The 22821-nt window shown below is 40.2% G+C and overlaps 1 protein-coding gene across 1 annotated transcript in view; it reads right to left on the bottom strand.

Moving 5' to 3' along the window:
• Window positions 1-22821, bottom strand: part of UFC1 (ubiquitin-fold modifier conjugating enzyme 1) — a 163160-nt gene that overhangs the window by 101020 nt on the left and 39319 nt on the right. The window contains exon 2 of the mRNA XM_044059128.1: window positions 947-1014. Coding sequence (XP_043915063.1) covers window positions 947-1014 — 68 coding nt within the window. The remainder of the gene's footprint in view (window positions 1-946; window positions 1015-22821) is intronic.

The raw sequence follows: 22821 nt of genomic DNA, 5'->3' as shown, positions 1-22821 counted from the left end.
AGGCCTAGTTTAGCAAAAGTCCAAGATCAGTCACAGGATTTATCCACAAAGCCATTCATGGATTACTGGCATTATACAAAGGCACTGCTTTCTTAAATAATGTCACTGCATAATCCACCTTTTCTCTGCCAGTGGCCAGCTAAGTCATGCAGTGAGCATGCCTATGCTAGTGGCCAGCTAAGTCATGCAGTCATGCAGTGAGCCTGGATATGGTAGTGGCCAGCTATCTCATGCAGTGAGCCTGGATATGGTAGTGGCCAGCTAACTCATGCAGTCAGCATGGATATGGTAGTGGGCAGCTAACTCATGCAGTCAGCATGGATATGGTGCATGTGCCAACACCTACATACTGCAGCATCACAACAAACAGCTGTTTGACCTGTTCTCTTAGTTGAAATGAGCCCACTGACATGTGAATAACTAATTAAAAAACGTTCCCAATAAATAAGCAGAAAAGTGGTCAATACATCGTGTAAAAATAGCTGAAACCTTCACAGATATGCTCAAAGAATTGATTGGAAAACGGGTTTTGTTATTTTTATAAAGTGTCCTTCTTGGCTGCTTTATGGGAGAGTTTTTACATTACTGATATAAGGAAATCTGGCTATCCTTACTGCAAAGGTAAATGTACATCCTCTAAAAATAATAAGAAAATGAATAAATAATAGAAACATTTCTGATACAGGACAGTGTTTCTCTTAGTTTTACAAAACTGCTTGCTTTATTTTTCCACTATATGAGGCTGCGATAGCCAGACTTTCTCCCATCAGTATGCTTAATTTACAATGAGCACACTGTGTTGAAACAGTGTGCATGACTTTTGAATACTAATCCATATTCATTGTATAATTTTCCTTTTAACAGCACTAGTCAAAGAATGGGAAAGCATCTTTACAGGGTTTTAGAAAGTTACACTTGAGCCATGGTACGTACTGTGAACTCTTACCTTGTTCCTTCTTTGTTCGATTCCAGTCTAAACCAGTCATTATCATCCTGTTTGTTGTTTTCTACATACTGTAATAAAAAGAACAATGTGACCAAGTTCTCCTTTTTATTGTTTCAGTGAAGCTCTGTTTATGCAGTTGTACACAGCTCCAATCTAAATTCTTACACACAGTATAACTTCTACAATGCAGTTCTCTGTGACTGTATGGAAATGGAAAAAGAAGAAGCAAAACTACCTGAACAAACAGCAGCTCCTGTCTCTGACCTCTAATACACATGTTCATGTAATGTGGAGCTATTTCTTATAAAACATATAAAACACCAAGCAAGGGCGTCAATTTGTTTATACCATTTCTTGCTCACTGTATTCAAGTCTGTGTTCTATGGCAGAAGACTGAAATAATCACGTTAAACGGAAATGTTTTCTTGCCATTTATTCATCTTAAATTTTACAACTATAGCATATTATAGCATATATTTTCACATTCAAAATTAAACTGTGCTTTGGACATTTTTAATGATGTTTAAAACCAAACTATGAACAAGAAAACATCTCAGACCTTTAAAATAAAAATTATAAAACAAAAAATGTAACGCTCCACACCAGACAAAGACCAACAGAAAAAGAATTTGAGCAAGTACTTTAGCCAACTAGATTCATCAGAATTTATTAACAATTCACAGCTCATGAATAATTACTTGAAAAGCCATGATGTTATAAAAAATCTCAATCTTCTGCCTTTCAAAAAATATATTTAAAATTGACGTGGCCATTAAGACCCGAAATTCACTGCATCATGTCCAATTTGAAACCAAAGTGATCCTTGGACACCATGTACCAAAGAAAAACGTATGTTCACAACATCAGGCTACATCTAACAGTCATACAAGCTAGCATTTATAACAGCATTAATCATTCAATTAATGACATCACGACCCTAATAAATAACATTCAATTAATAAAAACTCTGTTTATATAAAATTTAAATACAAAATACTTAAAGCCAGTAAGATCAACGTTTTATGCCTTTGTTTTTCAAAACTTGTTTTTTGCTATGTACAAATAATACTCTAGCCATTAGACCTGCAGACAAGGGTGGGGGTATTGTTCTTCTAGATTTTTCTAGCTATGTTGATGTTAACTATGTTACAGGATTCCCACACCTATCAAATGGGGGATGTTTCATTTTTGGATAGAACCATTAGAAGAGTTTGGGATAACCTGTATGATCTCCTAATGTGTAGACAGATCGATTTTGAACTTTATTCCTATGTGTTGGAACATCCTCTGGTTCCTTTAATTAAAGGCTTGCCTAAGATACACAAGTCTTTGACATCTCCCCCTATGAGATGAATTGTATCTGGCAGTGGCTGGGTGACTGAGACCATGTCAATTTATGTTGAGTATAAGCTAGGTCCACCCCCTATGAGACGGATTGTATCTGGCAGTGGCTGGGTGACTGAGACCATGTCAATTTATGTTGAGTATAAGCTAGGTCCATTAGTTAAAATGATTCCTACTACATTAAAGGACGCTCTTCAACTCTTGGATGATATTAAGATATACAATAGTAATTCTATTGGCCCGAAATGTATTCTAGTTACTTTAGATGTTAAGAACTTGTTTACCTCTATCCCCAATGATTTTGGTCTAGAAGCCATTAGAGAGATTCTCACCGACTGTGACTGGATGTCTAGTGAAGAAACCATGCTTATTACTACGCTACTTGATATGGTATTGACCAATAACATCTTTATTTTCAATGGGTAAATGTATCTGCAGCATTGGGGTGTCGCCATGGGCACCCCTTGTGCGAACTCTTACGCTAATCTTGCCATGCATCATTGGGAGAAGGCTTTTCTATTTGACCATCCTGGATTTCTGAATATCTCCCTCTATAGACGTTTCATCGACATCCTATTTTTATGGAGAGGTGATGAATTGAGCTTAAATGATTTTGTTGCATATTTAAACTCTACTACTCATTTTCTTGAGTTTAGTATGACCTCTTCTTGCATCTCTGTAGACTTTCTAGATGTTACCATAGGTCAAGATCCTGCTGGATATTAACTACTAGACTATATTGAAAACCTTGTTGGACGACTGCTTTATTGCATTTTAACAGTATGCATCCTAGAATGATTTTTTCAAACATAGTTAAGGGCCAATACCATAGACTGAAGAGAATCTGTAGAGATTCATTAGACCTAACACTACAGTTAGATGAGCTAGACAAGCTATTCTTGGAGAGAGGCTATAAGAGATCCATTTTGGTAAATATTACAGTAGTAATGGGGATGAGTGCTCCTTTAACAAGGACTCCGATACACTGTAATAATGACAATAGACTTCATTTTGTGACTACTTATAGAGGGGATATTGGTCGTGTAGTGGAAATAGTTAAACATAATTGGCACGCTTTGCTACTGGACCCAGCCACTGCCAGACTAGTAGGGAATTTCCCGCGTTTCACGTATAGAAATAATAATCTGAAATGCATTTTATGCAAGGATGTAATGGGGTGTTCTGTTAGGAACCAGGAGTTAGACAGGGATTTGACCCCTGGAACTTTTCCATGTAAGCGTTGTAGGATGTGTAGTGTTATAACTACTACACAGGATTTTGATCATCCTGTCTTAAAGTTTAAGTTTGTTTCTAGGCTTGTTGCCACTTGTAATAGTATAAACCTGGTCTAGCTTGCTTCTTGTGATTGCTGTACCTGTTTTTATGTAGGCAAGACTACACGAAGATTAAGAGACAGGATTTATAATCACCTGTATGATATCAGGAATCAGAATCAACAAAACGCATTAGCTAAACATATAGTTAGTTTTAATACTCAAAGTTTAGCTTTAGAGTTTTACAACTAGTGCCTACTAACATGAGGGGGGCAACTTAAATAGTCAAACAGAAGTGGTGGAAGTTAAATGGATTTTCAGACAGTGTCCATATTTTTCCAGGGCTTAACAATCATGTTAGTTTAAAACCAGCCCTGGAAGCACGCCCTTTAAAATAAAATAAAAATATAACATTGAACGGAACCACAAAATAGAAGAAAATGTGAAATAGTTAGCTATAGTGGAATTAAAATAACACCATAAAATAAATAACGTAAATACAGAATATATTATATTATGTCATAACGGTATACATTTTCCTTTGTTGTTGTTTTTGTTATTATTTTATTTTATTTTATTTTGGGCTTATCTATCTATATGATGCATATTTAGACATCTTATATTTATATATCGTTTCATGCTTAAGCCTTTGATAATGTTGCTTTTGTATGTATGCACCTAAATATAGGTTTTCTCTTGTTTGTGTAACATGAAATGTGTTTTAAATATCTCTAGTCAGTATTTGCTCCATTGCCTAAATGATTAATTAACTAATTAATTAGAACTGTGCAAATCTGATTGGTTAACATCATTTTAAACTTGTTTAAATTAAACTGACTATTTTGTCTTTGAGAGCTGGTGAAGCATGTTTTTATATGTGAAAGCGCTTCTCCATTGATTGTACAACAAATCCGTTTATATATATTTTTAAGCCTGGTGGTCCTGCATGTGTTTCGTTTTGAATTTCTGGTATTTTCTTGGCTTGGACCTTTGGGTAGCAGGATATCTTTTTGCTTTATTAAAACTTGTTTTAACTAATTCACTCCCATGGAGCTCAGGAAGTTTCCACTATAACTTCCAATGGGTGGAACTTAAGCCTTTTGATAGAATCAAATTATGTCCTCACATTTCAAAATCTCTGGAACCATAGCAGTTATGAAAGAAGTGTAAATGGCAAACTTCACCAGAAACTATTTTTATAGTGGTAGTATTCTTTAGGTTCTAGGTCTTAAGCTGAAATCTATAAGTCACAATAAATACAGTTACTATTACATTTGTAATATTTTAATAGCTCAGCAACCCCTCAACATACACAAATACTGTCAGCAGCATTTTATACATCTAGCCAAGAGCTTTCATATGAGGCTAAGGAGTTCTGTCTGTATTACTTGGTTGTTGAGATATTTAGAAAAATGTGAAATTAAAAACAGTTAATATCTAGTTACCTGCACTAGACAGAGAATATTATTGTAGTAGAGCTTGCCATTGTGCAAGCTTTACGAAGAAATCTTTTAAAATCTTGTACATAGCAAGTTTTTGGAATTATTGATGCAAACCTGAACAAATGATGTAAGATGCCTAGAGGTGTCAGAAGGAGTGAACTACAGATGCACCTGGAGGCTTCACTCAGATGTAATGAGTTAAAGACACCATGCCATTTAAACAAGGACACTTTTCTGCTGCTAATTCTAATATCCACCGTAACTCTGTAATTTCAGTGTATATTTTAATAGCTCCTTCCATAAAAGGCCAATGCTTGAAACTTAAACCGATGATTCCCATTAAAACTGGAAACGTGTTTCGCTAATGCATTAGTGTGTTTTCTATTATTCAAATCAGACAAATTCTCATCTATTCACTCTTACAGGGTGATTCATTTTCCCCACATAAAATGCTTGACACAGCTGACAATTAGCTACATATACTATATTGGCTATTAGAAATCAGCATAATATTTAAATACATACTTCTTGCTGTTTTCTGGTAACAACATTCAGATGTTTTATTTACATATTTGCAGAATTTACAATTTTGATGGAAAACATACCAATGCAAGTACTTCACGTAATAGTTAAAGAAGGCTGTTTATAACACAAAATTCTCTTTTAAATGTTTCTCTAAATTTTTCTTCTTATAGATAAATTTAGGGTCTGTACCCACTATACTTTTTAACCTGTCATCTATAGTTAGAATTCCCTAATTTTATGTATAGAATCACAAAGATATTTGGTATGCCTACCATACGCAAGTGAAACATTTAGCGGGTCTCTTTTTGTGCAGCATATTCTTCTCTAGAACTATCAACCCTTTTACTCTCATCAATCCTGAACTGCTTAAGTGGTAAGCATTAACTTTAAAGCTTAGTATTGGTTATAAGCAACTTATAAATTAATTTTTACAGTCATACAGACCGAGTTGTTAAAGGAGATTATAGTACTAGATGGTCCTTCAGCATCTTTCTAATTTTAATCAATATGGAGTTAAATACAAAGAATTCTTGAATAATGTTACTAAAAACACCGACAGCTACTAAAAATGAAAGTTACAATGTGATAGGAATGATTTCCAACTGGGTCATATCTTTGTTTGGCCAAAGAAGGGATTAATTAGATCACAGGAATCACAAACCAAATGCAGAACATGAATACGATGCAATCAAATGCAGGAAGTACTTCTTCAGTTTCTGACTCACCAGATTTGAATAATTTTCAGATTTTAAGAAATACAGCACTAATAGGGACTTTGGATGAATGCTGTCTTGTAAAGTTTCACAGCATGGAAGAGGATGAGGAAGACGCAACAACATGCTGAATAACAATGACCACATGCACTATGTCACAAAAGAGACAAAATTATTAAACTGTAAATAATTGCCCTTCTGAGCATAAATTAAGTCTTTTTCAAGAAGTTATTTCATTTACACGTGCCAGCGATTGGAATCTGACATGTACACAAGTTTATTATGAATGCTGACTTGAAATACAGATTCTTTACTTGTTGTGTCTTTCGGCTTTTCCTGGTTAGGGGTCACCTCAGCGGAACTCCGGTCTGCTAATGACTGGAATTAGATTTTTATGTGCAGAGTTGCCAGCTCTGACGCACAAGCTTCAACGAAGGTACGCCCATTCACGCATGTCTCCACACAGAAGACGCTCTAGCTGAGACTCGAACAGGACAACGTCTTACTGTGAGGCGGCAATGCTACCGCAGCACCACCACTACTAGTAGCATCAATTCAGATGTACTTAGAAAGCAGAGTACCTTTACTCCCTCCAATATTACCTTTAACAGAAGCCTTTTCTCTGATTTATGTCCAATTGATAAGCTAAGATTTTCTGAAGCAACATAAAGCTAGAAAATAATATAACTTATCTATAGACGCATTAATAGCTTTACGCAAATTACAAAAATAATGAAGATATTACTACCATTATAATTATTAAACAGGCTGGTAATGGGGAGGGATAGCGATTTTTGATAAACAGTATCATGCAGAATTGATGAATGCTATGTGATATGAATATTTATATGGAGATTCCCAGGTAGCACATTTCTAAGTTAGTGAAGAACTTAATGACTTGCATATGAATGGCACTCTCAGTTCAGAATTCTCATTATTTTTAAATGAATGAAACAACTATACTAACCACATATGCTTTACCAAAGGAGCACAAACATCAAGAAACACCAACAGTCTCAGGATACAGCTGGAGAATGAACTTAAATACATTTTTTATAAAATTATATCGAGTTCTGATAGAAAGTATTTTTTTACAGCATTTGAATGGTATAACAGGAATGAATATGAGAAATTTATTTTTGTTATTTTGAGGTTTCCATTTTAACTAGAATTCTGAATAATGAAGGGGTCCAATTTATAACAGCATATCTTTACAGCTGTAGCGGTTTAGACACAGAAAAGGTCAATCTGATATGTATTCCTTAGTTTTAGAAAATAATGTCCTTCTCTATGATAGGCTTTACAAATGAACGGCTAGCCATAGGCACCCCTTGTGCAAATTCATATGCCAACCTTGCACTAACTGAATGGTAGACTTTTATTTAATTAATGTTAATTATTTTTTTTTACAGCATGTATTGTACTGTGCCCATTTTGTGAATGATATAATTTTGGTATGGAGTTGTGACATTTCCGTGCTAGATTTGTTACATAGTTTTATGGGGAATACAGACTCAATTTCTTAAAATTTGAGGTAACAATCTTACCATCTTGTAAAAAGATCTAAAAGCTACTCGAGTTACTTGAGTGAAAACATTTAAAAAAGTGGTCTTATTGTAATATTTGAGATAGCAAAAATCATTCAACACCTCATTAGTCAAATACCATATAAAAACATGAATAAATCATAAATACTTGTACAATATTTGCTGAAGGGAGAGCCATAGCTGCCCCATAGCTATCACACAGAAAAATGATTTTCTTGGGTGGCGAAAGCCAGGGTACATTTTTTAGCAAGGCTTGTATGGGCCCTAGTACCTACCTATGAACTTGCATTTGCTGAAAATATTCTTTCCCAATAATTATGTTGTAGTATCAACTCTATAAAAGAATTAAAAAAAAAAAAAAAAAAAATGGACCTAATCTCAAAGAGGATAGAATTCCATAATTTTTCAACATATGTAAAATAGAGGGAGTCCCCGGTACTATTTTTGCTTTTGGTAATGTTGAGCAATGCTTTGTTGGTGGATCTTAGCTGGTTTTGGTTAGAATAGATGTTAAGAAGACCCTGTAGAGCAGGTACTTCAGGTTTATACAGAATTTGGTGGGCCATTGTAAGCTGATTATATGAGAGTAGGTTAGGTAATTCTATCAAAGATAATTGCTAGACAGTGATATATACTGGAGGGTGAATCGGTCATGAATTTAGCTATTTTATTGTAGCAGCTGTTTAGTTTCTTTAGGTCTGCTTTGTTTAGGATGACTAGTATTGGGAAGGCATACAACAGAGTGGAGATTAGTTGGGTTCTAGCGACGGTAGCTTTACTATTGTTGGTGAGGTACTTTTTGCATCTAATGTAAAGGTTCTGAGATTTCTGTGGACTTTTTTTTGTCTGTGCAATATGCACATCGAATATCGTGTTGTGATCTATGGTAACTCCCAGTAGTTTGGTGTGTTGGACGGGTGTGATAGGGGTGTTGTTAGTTGATTATATTGTGAATGGAAGTGTGGGGTCTAAGGCTCTTTATGGGACGGAATATCATTAGCTGGGTTTTTCTGGTGGTTTAAGTATAAGTTGAGAGTTGGCTAACCAGGTTTCAACAGCTGGAAAGGATTCTAGAGTTAAATTTTGGAGTTGAGGGAGTGATGGGGAACAACAGATCAGGGTGGAGCCATCAGCATACTGGACAAGGGTGGTGTGCTGGGTGGCTTTGTGAAGTTGGTTGGGGAAGACACTGAAAAGAAGAGGGCCAAGGATGGATCCTGGGGGGACACCAGGGGTGACAGACAGGCAAGAGGAAAAGGAATTTTGCTATTTGACGGCTTGTTGGCAGTTAGCTAAATAGTCCTGGAACCAGGCAAGAGTGGAGTTGCTACGATTAAGATCAGAGAGAGCAGCTAGAAGCTTGGTGTGGGAGACCATACCAAAGGCCTTGGAGAGAGCTAGGAAGACAGTGGAGACAAGGTTGCCATTGTTGCAATGTTGATTCACAGTGTTAGTAAAGCTGAGACGGACTATGGTAGTACTGTGATTGGGACAGAATCTGTGTTGAGTTTTGCTCAGCAAATTGTTGGCAAGAAATGGTTCATAATTTAATATATACATTTTTCCAGGATTTTGACAGGGAAGATAGAATGGTGATTGGACAGTAATTAGATAGTTCTACTGAGTTACCACCTTTATGAAGTGGTGTTATACTGGAAATTTTCCATAGAGAAGGGATGTGTTGTTCTGACAGTGAGCGATTGATTAGTATGGAAATGGGATACGAGATGGCTTTGGCTGCGATCTTGAGGTATTCTTCAGGCAAGTTAGCACAACCAGAGCTGTGGGTTTAAGTTTTTTCAGGTGTTTATATATTATGCAAGGAGGGACAATGCCATTTTGGCTAATACTGGAGAATGGAACTGAAGTTGGAGAATTACTGTTGGGGAGAGCTACAATGGATTTTGTGAAGTATTTGTTGAATTCGGTTGCAATATTATTGGAGGTGCTGTCTATGCTTGGTGGTGGAGTACTGCTCTTTCCTGGCTGCAGGATTTTATTAATGGCAGCCCAGAACTTTTGTGGGTTATTTTTGTGTCTAGTTTTATTGTTTGTATAGTGGTTCTTTTTGTCTAACCCAATTTGTTTTTTTGGCTTTGTTCCTTAGTTCCAGGGATGCCTGTCTATTAGTTGGAGTTTTATTTTAATGCCATATGTCTCATGCTTTACACCTCTTTGTTTTAGTAATAATTGGGTATCTTTGGTAAACCAGAGGGCAAAGCTGGATTTAGTTCTAACAGATAGGGGTGAGGCAATTTAGAATGTTAAGGAAGGTGTTGCTGAAGTAGTAGTAAACAGCACTATCCAGGGAAAGAAATGAGAGTGGTCTCCAACTGCATTGATTTTTTGCATACCATATTTGTTGGAGGGTGGTGGATTTCATGGGGTTCATCTGGTGTCTTACTACAAAGGTGGGTAGGTGGTCGCTAAGGGTGCCTGGAAGGGAGCCAACGAGGCAGGGTTTAGATGGCCTGTTAGTAAGGATCCAATCTAGGATGGACTCTTTTTTAGACAGGTAGCGTTTATTAATTGAGTAAAACCATGTAGGTTAATGTAACTGGAGGGGTGGAGCGAGTCACAGGAGAACCAGCCAATATTTAGGTCTCCCAGCAAGATTGTTTCTTGTAGGAGATTTTGGGAAGCCCAGTCCAGAAATAATTTGACTGTATTAATGTTGCTGCCGTGGGGGGTATATATAGGTACCCATTATATTTCGGTGTTTTGTTAACGGATTTTTAACTTTGTGAACAAGGTTTTGGCATTAATGAACTCTGGCCGATTATTGTCCAGCATATCAATAATCAGGCTGTTTTTAAAAGAGTACTGCAATACCTCCACCTCTTTTTGATGTCCTGTCTTGTCTGAGAACGTCGTACTGGGGGGGGGACAAATTAATTATAACTAATATGAGGTTTTAACCAGGTCTCTGTGAGAACTATTGTCAGGGGAGTAAAGGGCAAGGGTTGCATGCATTTCTGAAAGTATGAGGAGGTCAGTGGGTTTCCTGGGGGTGTAGAATGTTATGGTTGCAGGGGAGGTTGTAGTTGGTTGTAGAGCCATGATTTGGGTGTACATTGCCACGGAGTATGATTTTTGATACCATTTGAGTGATAAGTATTCTGCACTAAATGTGCTGCATTTTGTGAAAGTGTGGGTGTGTTATAGGTGGCGAGGTACTAAGAAGGAGGCAACATGGAAATTTGAGGGGTTGTAAAGGGATGGTGAAATTAATAGTAAGACTGTTTTTTCTTGGGTGGGGGAGCTAGTTTGAGAGTCTGGGTTACTATTGTGATGGTAGGAGGTTACGTGTGCTGTAATAGTGAGGGTTAGAACTACTGTAAGGGTTGGTGTCCGCATTTTGTTGTGAGAAGGTGAATGGGAAATGAAGGGATCCCAAGTATATATGTTGCACGTGTGGGTAGGGTTTTGAGATTGTACTTAGTTGGTGTACTTGGAGTTGGGAGAATGGGTGGAAAAGAATTCACAGATGCATTTCAACGTCTGATCAATATAAACTGCTAAAGGACATGTTTTTGCACTCTAGGCCGAAACTATAGGTCAAAAAGGCCAAAACTATAGGTCAAAAAGGAAGGGCTGGACACATCCTTGTGTACTTTAGGGATGCCAAAAATAACTGGAATACTGGGTTTGTTTGTACATAGTTAAAAATTTATATGTAGAGCGAGTAATAAGGCCCGGTAAAAATAAAAAAATAAAAATTCATGTGTGCATATTAAATTTTAATTAAAATGTTATATAAACATACACGTATGTGTGTATATACCACACACCCACCTTCGCAGAGGCTCTCAAAAATCTACCAAAACAGCAGAGACCTCCAAGACAGAAACATACTCTACCACCACAACACACTAATCACGAGACATAACTCTCCTAAACAGTGTGCTACTCAACCAAAGCCCCCCAAGGCAAAATAGCATGCCCAACACACTAGTCATAGGTGACTCGATAGTGAGGCACACGGATGTCCCACTCACTAGGCTGAATAAGGAGAAAGTAACAGTCAGCTGCCTGTCAGGTGCCAGGCTCTGCCACATAACACACACACTCAGGTCCCTCAACAGCAGGTACAAATATGACTGTCATTGTAGATGTGGGCATGAATGACCTGAGATGTACCTCCCTGGACTACATGAAGAGAGATAGAAGAAATGTAGCCCAGGTGGGTATGACCTTAGCCCTGAGCAGCCTCCTACCATCACCACAGTACAAGCAGAAAAATGATTGATTTCAACAACTGGCTAAGTTTCTGGTATCATTCTAAGGGGATCCAGTATCTGTCTGCCTGGGATGACATGATTGACAGACCTTGATGCTTTGCCAGAGATGGCCTGCATCTGTCACCCCTGGGCTTCCGGATAATGTCCAAGGCTCTTGCCACCCCTACTGTGCCTTTTTTAGGCAGTGTTCCAAAGACCAAATTACCACCATAACTGCTACAAACAAATGCAACCTGAGGGTCATGTTGCTCAACGCTAGAAGTCCAAGTCTCAAAATGCACTCGCTCGAAGGACTCCTTAAAATGGAGAACACTGACATTTGTGCTGTAACAGAGGCCTGGTTCAAGGCAGCAGAAAGCACCCCTGGACTATCAGCCTATAACTCATTCCACACCTTTCGGCCCCAGATATTGGACCAAAGTTCCAAAGGTGGTGGTGTTTCCATATTCATAAAGGATGTGCACACCTCCAGACTGGTAGCACAACATAATGCATCAGAGATACTTCAGGTACAGCTAACATTGGGCAAGACAGCGATTCAGGTCAAAGCCAGCTATAGGTCCCCAACCACGTCCCAAGACTCGCACTCCACATTCCTAAGCACCCTGGAGAATACTTGGGTCCAACCTAACACTCTCATACTGGGCGACTTCAACTACCCCTCCATTAACTGGGAAAACGACTCCTGTAACAATACACTTCCCCAATGTTTCCTGGAATTACAATGCCCTGGACCAGCTCATTCTTACCCCAACTAGAGGTAGCAACATCTTTGACCTGGTCATTACTAACATGGGCAACCGTTGCTCTATACAAATAGAGAACTCCTCCCTGGTTAGATTCGACCACAAACAAATCACCTTGGAAATCCAAATCCCCCCCCCTCCAGCAAAGGTAGCCATGAAAAAAAATTATCCAAAGCTAACTTTGGGCTCCTAAAAACAAAGGTGGCTAACTTCACGACACCCATGCAAATGGAGAATAGCTGCATGACAGCCGCATCATACACCAATGCACTGTACGAACACGTACACAAATGCATGGATCTCGCTATACCCAATAGAACCAAGATGCTCTCCTCCAAAAAAAGGAAGCCAATCTGGTGGCCCTCTGCCATAAACAAACTCCACAACAGGAGGAGGAAACTGATGCGGAATAAGGTGAAGTCCCAAGACTGGAAAAACTCCCTCATCAGGCTCAACAAAAAGTTGAGATCCCTCATCAAATCCTATAAAGCTAGCTATGAAAACAGAATTGCAGCAGATAGTAAAGACAACCACAAGGCCTTCTATAGTTATGTAAAGTATCTCCATGGCAATACGACACAATAGTACCTCCTATACGGAGCCAACAGATATTGCCAATATACTGGCCAACAGATTCAATGCCAACTTTACCCCTCTCTCCTCCACCAAAGGACCAATCACAATACCAGTATATTACCAGGCACCCAGTATTACTGCTGCACAGGTTAAACCAGAACTGTCCAAGGCCAAGAATACAGTTTCTATGGGACCTGACAATATCCCTGACTGTGTTCTACATGAACTACAGAGTGAACTGGCACCTCACCTGTGTGCTCTGTTCAATCACAGCCTCACCTCAGGCTTTGTATCTAAAAAATGGCGCACTGCTACAGTCCTCCCTCTCCACAAAGGAGGACCGACTACAGACCCTGGGAAACCATCGGCCATCAGCCCAATGAGTCTGATATGCAAAGCTATGGAATGCATCATCATGATCCTAATAAACAAGGATATAGGGACTCTCCAAACTCTGGATCACACATAGTTTGGTTTTGTGAAGTGTAGATCGTGCTTGCTCAACCTGGTCGACTTTGAGTCAGTCACCAGAGGCGTGGATGAAGGCAAGGTGGTACATATAGCCTACCTCGATCTGGCCAAGGCTTTTGACACCATTCCCCACTCAGGAATCATAGAAAAACTCACTAAGCTAGGCATCAACCCCTATATCACTAGGTGGATTGCAAACTGGCTCACAGACTGAACCCACAGTGTGAAAGTAGCCGACTCCCAAGTCAGACTGCCAACCTGTCACAAGTGGAGTCCCACAGAGTTTGGTCCTGGGTCCTCTCCTGTTTGAAGTCCAGGCCAACACGAAGAAACACTGGCTGACAAAGTTTGCAGATGATTGCAAGTTGGGAGCCATTATTAACTCCCCAAGTGATTTGACATCCTACAGAAAAGCCTCACTGAGACCAATGACTGGTGTCGGAACAATGGGCCTAAAAGCTCAATGCCAAAAAATGTGTAGTCATCCCCTTTGGGAAAAACCCAGTTCCCAGGAATTACCACATTGATAGTAATCCACTGAATACAGAAGGTGTTAAGAGATCTGGGAACATAGGTTGACAGCAACCTCTCTTTTGACCACCACACTGCCACTGTGGTCCGAAAGTCCTTCTCTATGGCACATCTCATTACTAAGGGTTTTGCATCCAGGAAGAAAGAGATTGTCTCCCTCTACTCTTCACTCATTAGGCCAATCATAAAGTACAATGCCCCATTTGGCATTTACCTCACTAGACACCTGAAACAACTGGAGAGGCCGCAAAAGTACCTCACAAAGGATCCTGGGCCTTAAACACTTGTCCTATATGGACAGACTCAAAAAATCAACTATTCTCTGTCTCATATCGCCTAGAGGCGATCTCTGGTTGACTTACAAAGCCATGTCTGACCCAGCTCTGTTAGAAATACTACATCTAAAGAAATCCCAATCCATCTGCACCACATGCTCCACAGACCTCAACCTCATTACCACAAATCAACAGAACATGCGGGAGGGGCGGGTTCATAACCCAAAGACTGCCCATGCTATGGAATAGACTTCCCATACATGTCAAACAGAGCACCTCACTGGCCCTCTTCAAAATAAATCTTGATGAGTGTATGGGAAATAGAAAATTCACCCCAGGGATCACTCCAGTGGCTCTCCTCGACAGAGGCACTGGGAACTAAGGTTGGGTGGCACGATTCCAGGGTAATCCTATGGGCTAGGCTTGTAAAGGCTCCAGGGCTATTACCAACTCCTTCGCTCAATGCTTTCTGGAATTCATAAATTCCAGTGCCCTGTATCAACTTATCCACACCCCCACCAGGGGCAATATCCTAGACCTAGTCATTACCAACATGAGTGACCAGTGTTCCACATCTGAAGTCAACTCCTCGTTGGTCCATATGCTAATCACCCTAGATATCCACATCCCACCACATTAAAAGGAAACCACAGTAAATAAATTTCTCCAAAGCCAACTTCATGCTTAAGACAAAAGTGGTGAACTTCAAGACTCCCATGCAGATGGACAATACAGTTACGACTGCTGAATCCTACACAAATGCACTCTATAAGCACTTACACGAGTGCATGGATCGTGCTATCCCAAACAGAACCAAGACACTATCCTCCAAAATAAGGGAGCCAATCTGGTGGTCCACTGCCATAAATAAACACAACAACAGAAAGAAGAAAGTGATGCAAGAAAAAAAAAAAAAAAAAAAGTAGAATCCCATGAGTGGAGGAGCTCCCTGGTCAGCCTCAGTAAGAAGCCAAGATCCCTTTATAAGATCCTCCAAAGCTATCTACGAAAACAGAATCACCACTGATTCTAAGGACAAAGCATTCTATACCTATGTCGAGAATCTCAATGGCAACACCCAGATCTGCTCCGAGTTACAGCACAACGGCACGAAAATTACAGTACCAACTGATATTGCTAACATCCTGGCAGATAGGTTCAGTGCTAACTTTACCCCCTTCTCACCCTAGTGCTAACTTTACCCCCTTCTCACCCTGTAAAGGGCCCATATCTATACAGGAAAAATGCAGAGTCCCTGTAATCACAACTACACAGGTAACAGCTGCACTCTCTAAAGCCAAAAACACAACATCCATGAGACCGGACAACATCCCAGGCTGCATTTTACATGAACTTCAGTACGAACTTGGTCCCCACCTAAGCATCATGTTCAATCATAGTCTCACATCAGGCTTTGTGCCCACTGAATGGCGCACAGCAACAGTTATCCCACTCCATAAAAGGGGAAGCCACCACTGATCCCAGGAACCATCACTCTATTAGCCTGATGAGCCTGGTCTACAAGGCCATGGAACTCTAACAAAAACACATTGGTAACCTCCAAAATCTGTACCCCACCCAGTTCAGGTTTGTGAAAGGATCATGCCTCCTGAACCTGATCGACTTCTTTGAGGCAGTCACCAAAGCTGTAGACGAGGGTAAGGTAGTTCATACAGCCTATCTTGACCTCATCAAGGCTTTCGACATCATACCCCATTCTGGAATTATAGCTAAACTCACTAAACTAGGTATAAATCCTTACATCACAAGATGGGTTGACAACTGGGTCATTGACAGAACCCACACTGTAAATGCTGCAGACTCCAAATCTGACTTCAAACCAGTGACAAGTGGAGTACCACAGGGTTCAGTCCTGGGACCTCTCTCTACTTCTCTGAAGTACAGGCTAACATAGAAGGCCTCTGGCTAACGAAGTTAGCAGATGACTGCAAACTAGGAGCCATAGTCAAGTCCCCAAATTATGTGGACATCCTACAGAAGGGCCTCAATGAGACAGATGCCTGGTGTCAGAGGCATGGCCACAAGCTCAATGCCAAAAAGTGCATTGTCATCCCCTTTGGTAAAAACTCTGTACCCATGAACTACCAACATAGGCAGCAGTCTACTTAACACCGAATGTGTGATAAGAGACCTTGGGACCCAAAGTACTCTCTCCTTTGATAATCACATTGCCACAGTAGTCAGAAGTCCTTCTACGTGGCACACCATCACAAAAGGGTTCTCATCCAGGGGAAAAAAAAAAAAAAAGGTCATTGTTCCCCTCTACTCGACACTCAGACCCATTATAGAGTACAATGCCCCTTTTGGAATGTACCTCACAAAAAATCTGCAGCATCTGGAAAGGCCACAGAACTACTTCGCAAAGAGAATTACTGGCCTCAAACAGATGCCCTACACTGACCTTCTCTCCAGCTTTACTCCGTACTCCGAGGTGATCTCTGCCCAACATATAAAGCTATGTCAAACCCAGAGCTGTTGGGAAATGCTACACCTAAAGAAATCCCAATCCCTCCGAGCTACAGGCTCTAGGGACCTAAACCTCGTCACCACAATAAACAGGACATGGTGGAGGGATAGATTCCTGTCACAGAGACTTCCCATAATCTGGTACAAGCTACCCATCTACATCAAGCAAAGTTCCTCATTAGCACTCAAGAAAAATCTTGATGAGGGGATGGGAAATAGGAAATTACACCCCGGGGATCACTTCTGTGGCTCTGCTCAACAGTGGCACACGAAAATAACTGAGTGGCGTAAGCCAAGGAACCTTGTTGGCTAAGCTTACTTAGGTCTACAGCCCAGTACCTACTTATGAACCTAGCTTAGTACACAGCTATGAACATTTTATATACATATATACATACATACATATACATATATACACATACATATATATCTATACACACACACACACACACATTTTTTTTATTTTATATATATATATATCTACACACACATACACACACTAATACATATATTAATATCAGAGCTTTGGCCGGCTAGCATCTACCTGAAATCAGCTGGACGTATAAGTGAATTTAAGTACACTTTTATCTGCTCTTTTGCATATAGTACTGTATTTAATTTATTTGTGTTTTTCACTGAATATCAACTCAACTGAAGTTGTGGCTATCTCTCTACAGTTAGTTCCCCACCCACCCACCTTGTTCTTGCTTTGGTGTTAATGTTGGTGGCTTTGAAACTGCCCGCCCCTCTTGTAGATTTGTATTTGGATACTCCGTCTGGCCCCATCTCATTTGCTCACTCAACTGAGTGCAGTGAGATTATATTATGATTTCAGGCACTCCTACTGTGTAGAAAGAGAGTATATTTGGGAAGGACAACCCTTGTAGCCTCTTAATCCTGCTCTGTTCCCTCCCTCAAAAATAAATAAAAAAAAAAAAAAAAAAAAAAAATTATATTATATGATATATATATATATATATATATATATATATATATATATATATATAATTCAGCTGCTCTTATTGTAACTATCTTAGTTGCTCTTCTGCATGCAGTTATCTGTTCAGTGGCTCTTACTCTGCACTTATTACTGCTTGTTAGTAGCCTTCTAATTTACTGCCTTCTGCACTTGTTTTTTATTCATTTGTTAATTTAATTGCATTTATTTGAGCTGTATTTCATAGGTTCATACTAGGCTATCTGCCCTAGGGCATTTATAAGCCTAGCCAGATTGTGTTTGGCTTTCGCCACCCATTTTAAATTAATTTTGCTATGCCCTTTTTCACGGTTAGTATACTGTGCCTCTGTCTAACAGTGACACAGAAGTGATACCCGGGGTAAACCTACGATCTCCCATCCACTCATCAAGATTCCTCTTGAAGAGAGTCAATGAGGGACTCTGCCTAACCTGGACTGGGATTTTATTCCAGAGTGAAGGGAGCCTCTGGGTTATGGATCTGTCCCTCCAGCATGTCCTATTTATTTCACTTCTGAGGTTCAAGTCTCTTGAGCACGTAGCTTGATGGGATTTGGATTTTCTGAGGTGCAGTATGTCCATTAATTCCGGGTTGGACATGGCTTTATACGGCAGGCACAGATCGCCTCTGAGCAGGCGGTATGCCACTGAGTAGAGCTGGAGTTTCTTTAACCGGGCAGCATAGCATATGGCATCTGTTTGAACCTTTTGATCCTCTTGGTGACGTACTTTTGGGGTCTTTCCAGTTGCTGCTTGTGTCTGGTGAGGTACATCCCAAAAGGGGCATTGTACTCAATTATGGGCCTGATGAGTGATGAGTAAAGAGGCACGATGACCTCCCCTGATCTAGATGTGAATCCCTTCATGATTAGGTGGGCTATATAAAATGTTTTTCTAACCACTTTGGCCACGTGGTTGTCAAATGAGAGATTGCTATCAACTTGGGTCCCCAGATCTCTAATTACTTCTTCTGTACTTAATGGATTATCACCTATGTGGTAATTTGTGGGCACTTTGTTTTTGCCAAAGGGGATGACTATACACTTTTTGTCATTTAGCTTGAGGCCATGGCTCTGGCACCAGTTGTCTGTTTCTATGAGGCCCTTTTGGAGGATGCTTGTGTCGGCTGGAGAGTCGATTATGGCACCCAGTTTGCAGTCATCTGTGAACTTGGTCAGCCACAGTCCTTCCGTGTTGGCCTGTACCTCCGAGAAATATATACCGAACAAGAGAGGTCCCAGGACTGAGCCTTGTGGGACTTGTAACTGGTTTGGAGTCTGATATGGCTCCAGCAATTCTAACCATGTGGGTTCTGTCCTTGAGCCAGTTTGCAACCAATCTAGTGACATAAGGGTTTATATTTAAGCTTGGTGAGCTTATCTATAATGCCAGAGTGGGGTATTGTATCGAAGGCTTTTGCGAGGTCCAGGTAGGCTGTGTGGACCACCTTCCCCTCGTCAATGGCCTTGGTGACTGTTTCAAAGAAATCAACCAAGTTTAAGAGGCAGGATCTGCCCTTAAAGCCGAACTGGGTAGGATCCAGTGTCTGTAGGTCCCCAATATCTTTATTTATGAGGTCCATGATGATCCTTTCCATAGCTTTGCAGACCAAGCTAGTCAGGCTTATGGGGTGATCGTTTTCAGGATCTGTTGAGGCACCACCTTTGTAGAGAGGGACCACTGGATCGAACTCTTACCCACCTTACTGGTGAATCTCAAGAAAGTTGTGGTTTGATTCAAATATATTATATATTAATCTAACTCTTCTCGAGTGCCCTTCCAAAGAAATATGTAATCCAAAAATCATCGGTAAATAATCATTTTGGATGCAAAAGTAGATGACAGAACATATTGATTCTCCCATTCAGCTAATACCAAGTTGGCAAATACTGGGGCACATCTTGCTCCCATTGCAACTCCCGTGGACTGTTTATAGTATTCGCCCTCAAATTGGATATAGTTGTTTTCCAGAACAATTTGCATTAAATCCACGAATAAACTTCTTTTAACTTGGTGGATACGACCATGTTTTTCCAGGCTTTTGGAAAATCATTCCAAACCTATATCCTGGGGTATTACTGAGAATAAATTGACAATATCAAACAGTGACGAACCAAAATTCACCCAGTTTAGAACTTGACAGAGTCCTGAAGTAATCTAGACAGTGGCACGAGTCCTTTAGGATATGTGGTATCCTTTAGGATATGTATGATGCTAAAGGTTCCGTTTTTGAGCCTCTAGCTGCCACTGTAGGTCTAAAGGGAGGGTTGGTAGTGTCTTTATGTATCTTGGGAATACCGAATATGCTAGACATAACTGGGTGTTCTACTGTCAGGAAGTGGTATTCATCCTGACTTACTATTCCCTCACACAGGAAATCATAAATTTGCCAATCTTAATATATGCCCTCTGAACCTCAAATTTAGAAACCAGAGCATAAGTATCAGTGTCCTCCAGTACATTCTGCATATTCCATGAATAATCTGTATTTGACATAATCAGTACCCCCCCCCCCCCCCGTCAGGCTTCATAACCCTATATTGTCCACTTGTTGACAATTCCTTCAAACAAAACTCTTCAGCAGATGTCAAATTCTTGTAAGTACCCAATTTTGTTTCAACCATTTTTCTTATTTGAGAGGTACATAAGTGTTCAAAAGCTAGTATCAAAGGATTTTGTGGAGGAATAAATAAACTACTTCGTTTAACTGGGTTAATCCACCTCTCCATTTCAATGCTGGGTTTATTCATAAAGTATAACTTTGAATTGAGTTGTCTCGTGTACAATTTTAGATAGATACTAAGCTTACTTATATCATATTTAAAGTTAGGTACAAATGAAAATCCTTTTCCCCTATCCTAATGACCTGCATTCTATCAGTGAGCCATCTGGCTACCCATTAAGTGACACATGGGTTTATGCCTGATTTTCTAAGTTTGCCTACAATGTCTGATTCAGGTACTGTGTTGAATGCCTTAGCCAGGTTAAAGCAGGCAGTGTATGCTGTTTTGCCCTCATCTATAGTTTTAGTGACCTTCTCAAAGAAGTCCATTAGGTTAAGTGGGTATGACCTGCCTTTGACAAAACCAAACTGGGTAGGGTCCAGTATTTGCAGGTTCCTATGTCACGGTTTATCAGATCCATGATATTTTCTTCCATGGCCTTGCATATGAGACTAGTCAGACTTATGGTTCTGCAGTTGCCCAAGTGTGTGGAAGGTCTACACTTAGAGGGACTAGTGCATTCAGTACAAAGCCCACCTGGAGGCTATGGTTAAACAGAAATTATAGGATGTCTGACAGCTCATGCTTCATGTTATTCAGAAGGCATATTATCAGGCCCAGTGAAGCAGTGTTCTTGGCTTAGTTGGCAGAGAAATGATGGAGGATATTTCAGGAGGAGAAGGTAACCACACACACTACAATTCCAGTCTCACATAGACCTACCACAACAGCAAACCAAACAAACACACAAAAACATACTTGGAGGCTCTAAATAAGAATCTGCCTAAGCAGCAGAGACCTCCAAAGCAGACATCCAAGCAACCGCTACCCCAAAACAAAACACGTGCAACACGTTCACAAAGCCAGTGTGCCGAACAGTCACAGCCCTTAAGGCTAAACAACACACCTGATACACTTGTAATAGGTGATTCTGTTGTCAGGCACACGGACGTCCCGCTCACCAGGCTGAACAAGAAGGTCACGGTGAGCTGCCTATTGGGCGCTAGGATCCGCCACATAACACAAGCACTCAGGTCACTCCAAGGCAAGTACAAATATGACTCAGTCATTGTCCAGGCTGGTGTGAATGACCTGAGATGTACCTCCCTGGACTACATGAAGAGAGACATAGAGGAGCTCTCTGAGCATGTAGCCCAGGCCGGTATGACCCTGACCTTGAGTAGCATCCTACCCTCACCAAGAATGATGCCACAATATGAAGACAATATGATCAATTTCAACAATTGGCTTAAGTATTGGTGTCATTCAAAGGGGATCCAGTGCCTGTCAGCCTGGGATGGCATGCTCGACAAGTCACGTTGCTTCGCTAGTGATGGCTTGCACCTGTCACCCCTGGGCTTTCAGATATTAGCAAAGGCTCTTGCCACCCCTATAGTGCCTTTTTTAGGCAAAGCTCAAAAGATAAACCCGCCGTAGTGTTGCTACACACTTGGGTGTGCTGGCCTGCACTACAATTTGAATTGTATTTACTGCTGTTTTAGCTGCTTTTCTGTAACACAAAAAAATTTAAGTTAGTTTCCTGCCTTTCCTGTAACTAGTCAAGTCCAGATACAGACTTGCTGTATCCAGGACTGTTGGTAAGCTTGAGCCCCCCAAGCCTTTCTGTGTTGGAGGGAATCCTTCTAGCTTATCAGTGGGAGTAGTAAGCACTAGGTAGGTTATGTACCATGGGAAGAGTGGATTTCGGCCCTGAAATTGTAGTTCACTGGCCGTTTGGGAAGCTTTTCCATCTCTTTCAACCTTCTGATTTAAAAGCCCATTTGCACTTGTTTCCTGCCTTTCCTGTTACTAGTCTACTCCAGGTACAGATTTGCTGTATCCTGGACTCTTTGTAAGCTTCTGAGCCCCCCAAGCCTTTCTGTATTGTAGGGAAGCCTTCTAGCTTATCAGTGGGAGTGGTGAGCATCAGGTAGCCTATCTACCACAAGAGGAGTGGTCCCTGGCCCAGAAATTGTAGCTATTGGCTGTTTGAGCAGTTTTTTT

Source organism: Protopterus annectens, chromosome 17.part0 (genome assembly GCF_019279795.1).
Source record: "Protopterus annectens isolate FY-2018-M chromosome 17.part0, PAN1.0, whole genome shotgun sequence".
Taxonomy (NCBI): Eukaryota; Metazoa; Chordata; order Ceratodontiformes; family Protopteridae; genus Protopterus; species Protopterus annectens.
The sequence above is the reverse complement of the archived record's forward strand: the minus strand, read 5'-3'. Positions and strand labels throughout refer to the sequence as shown.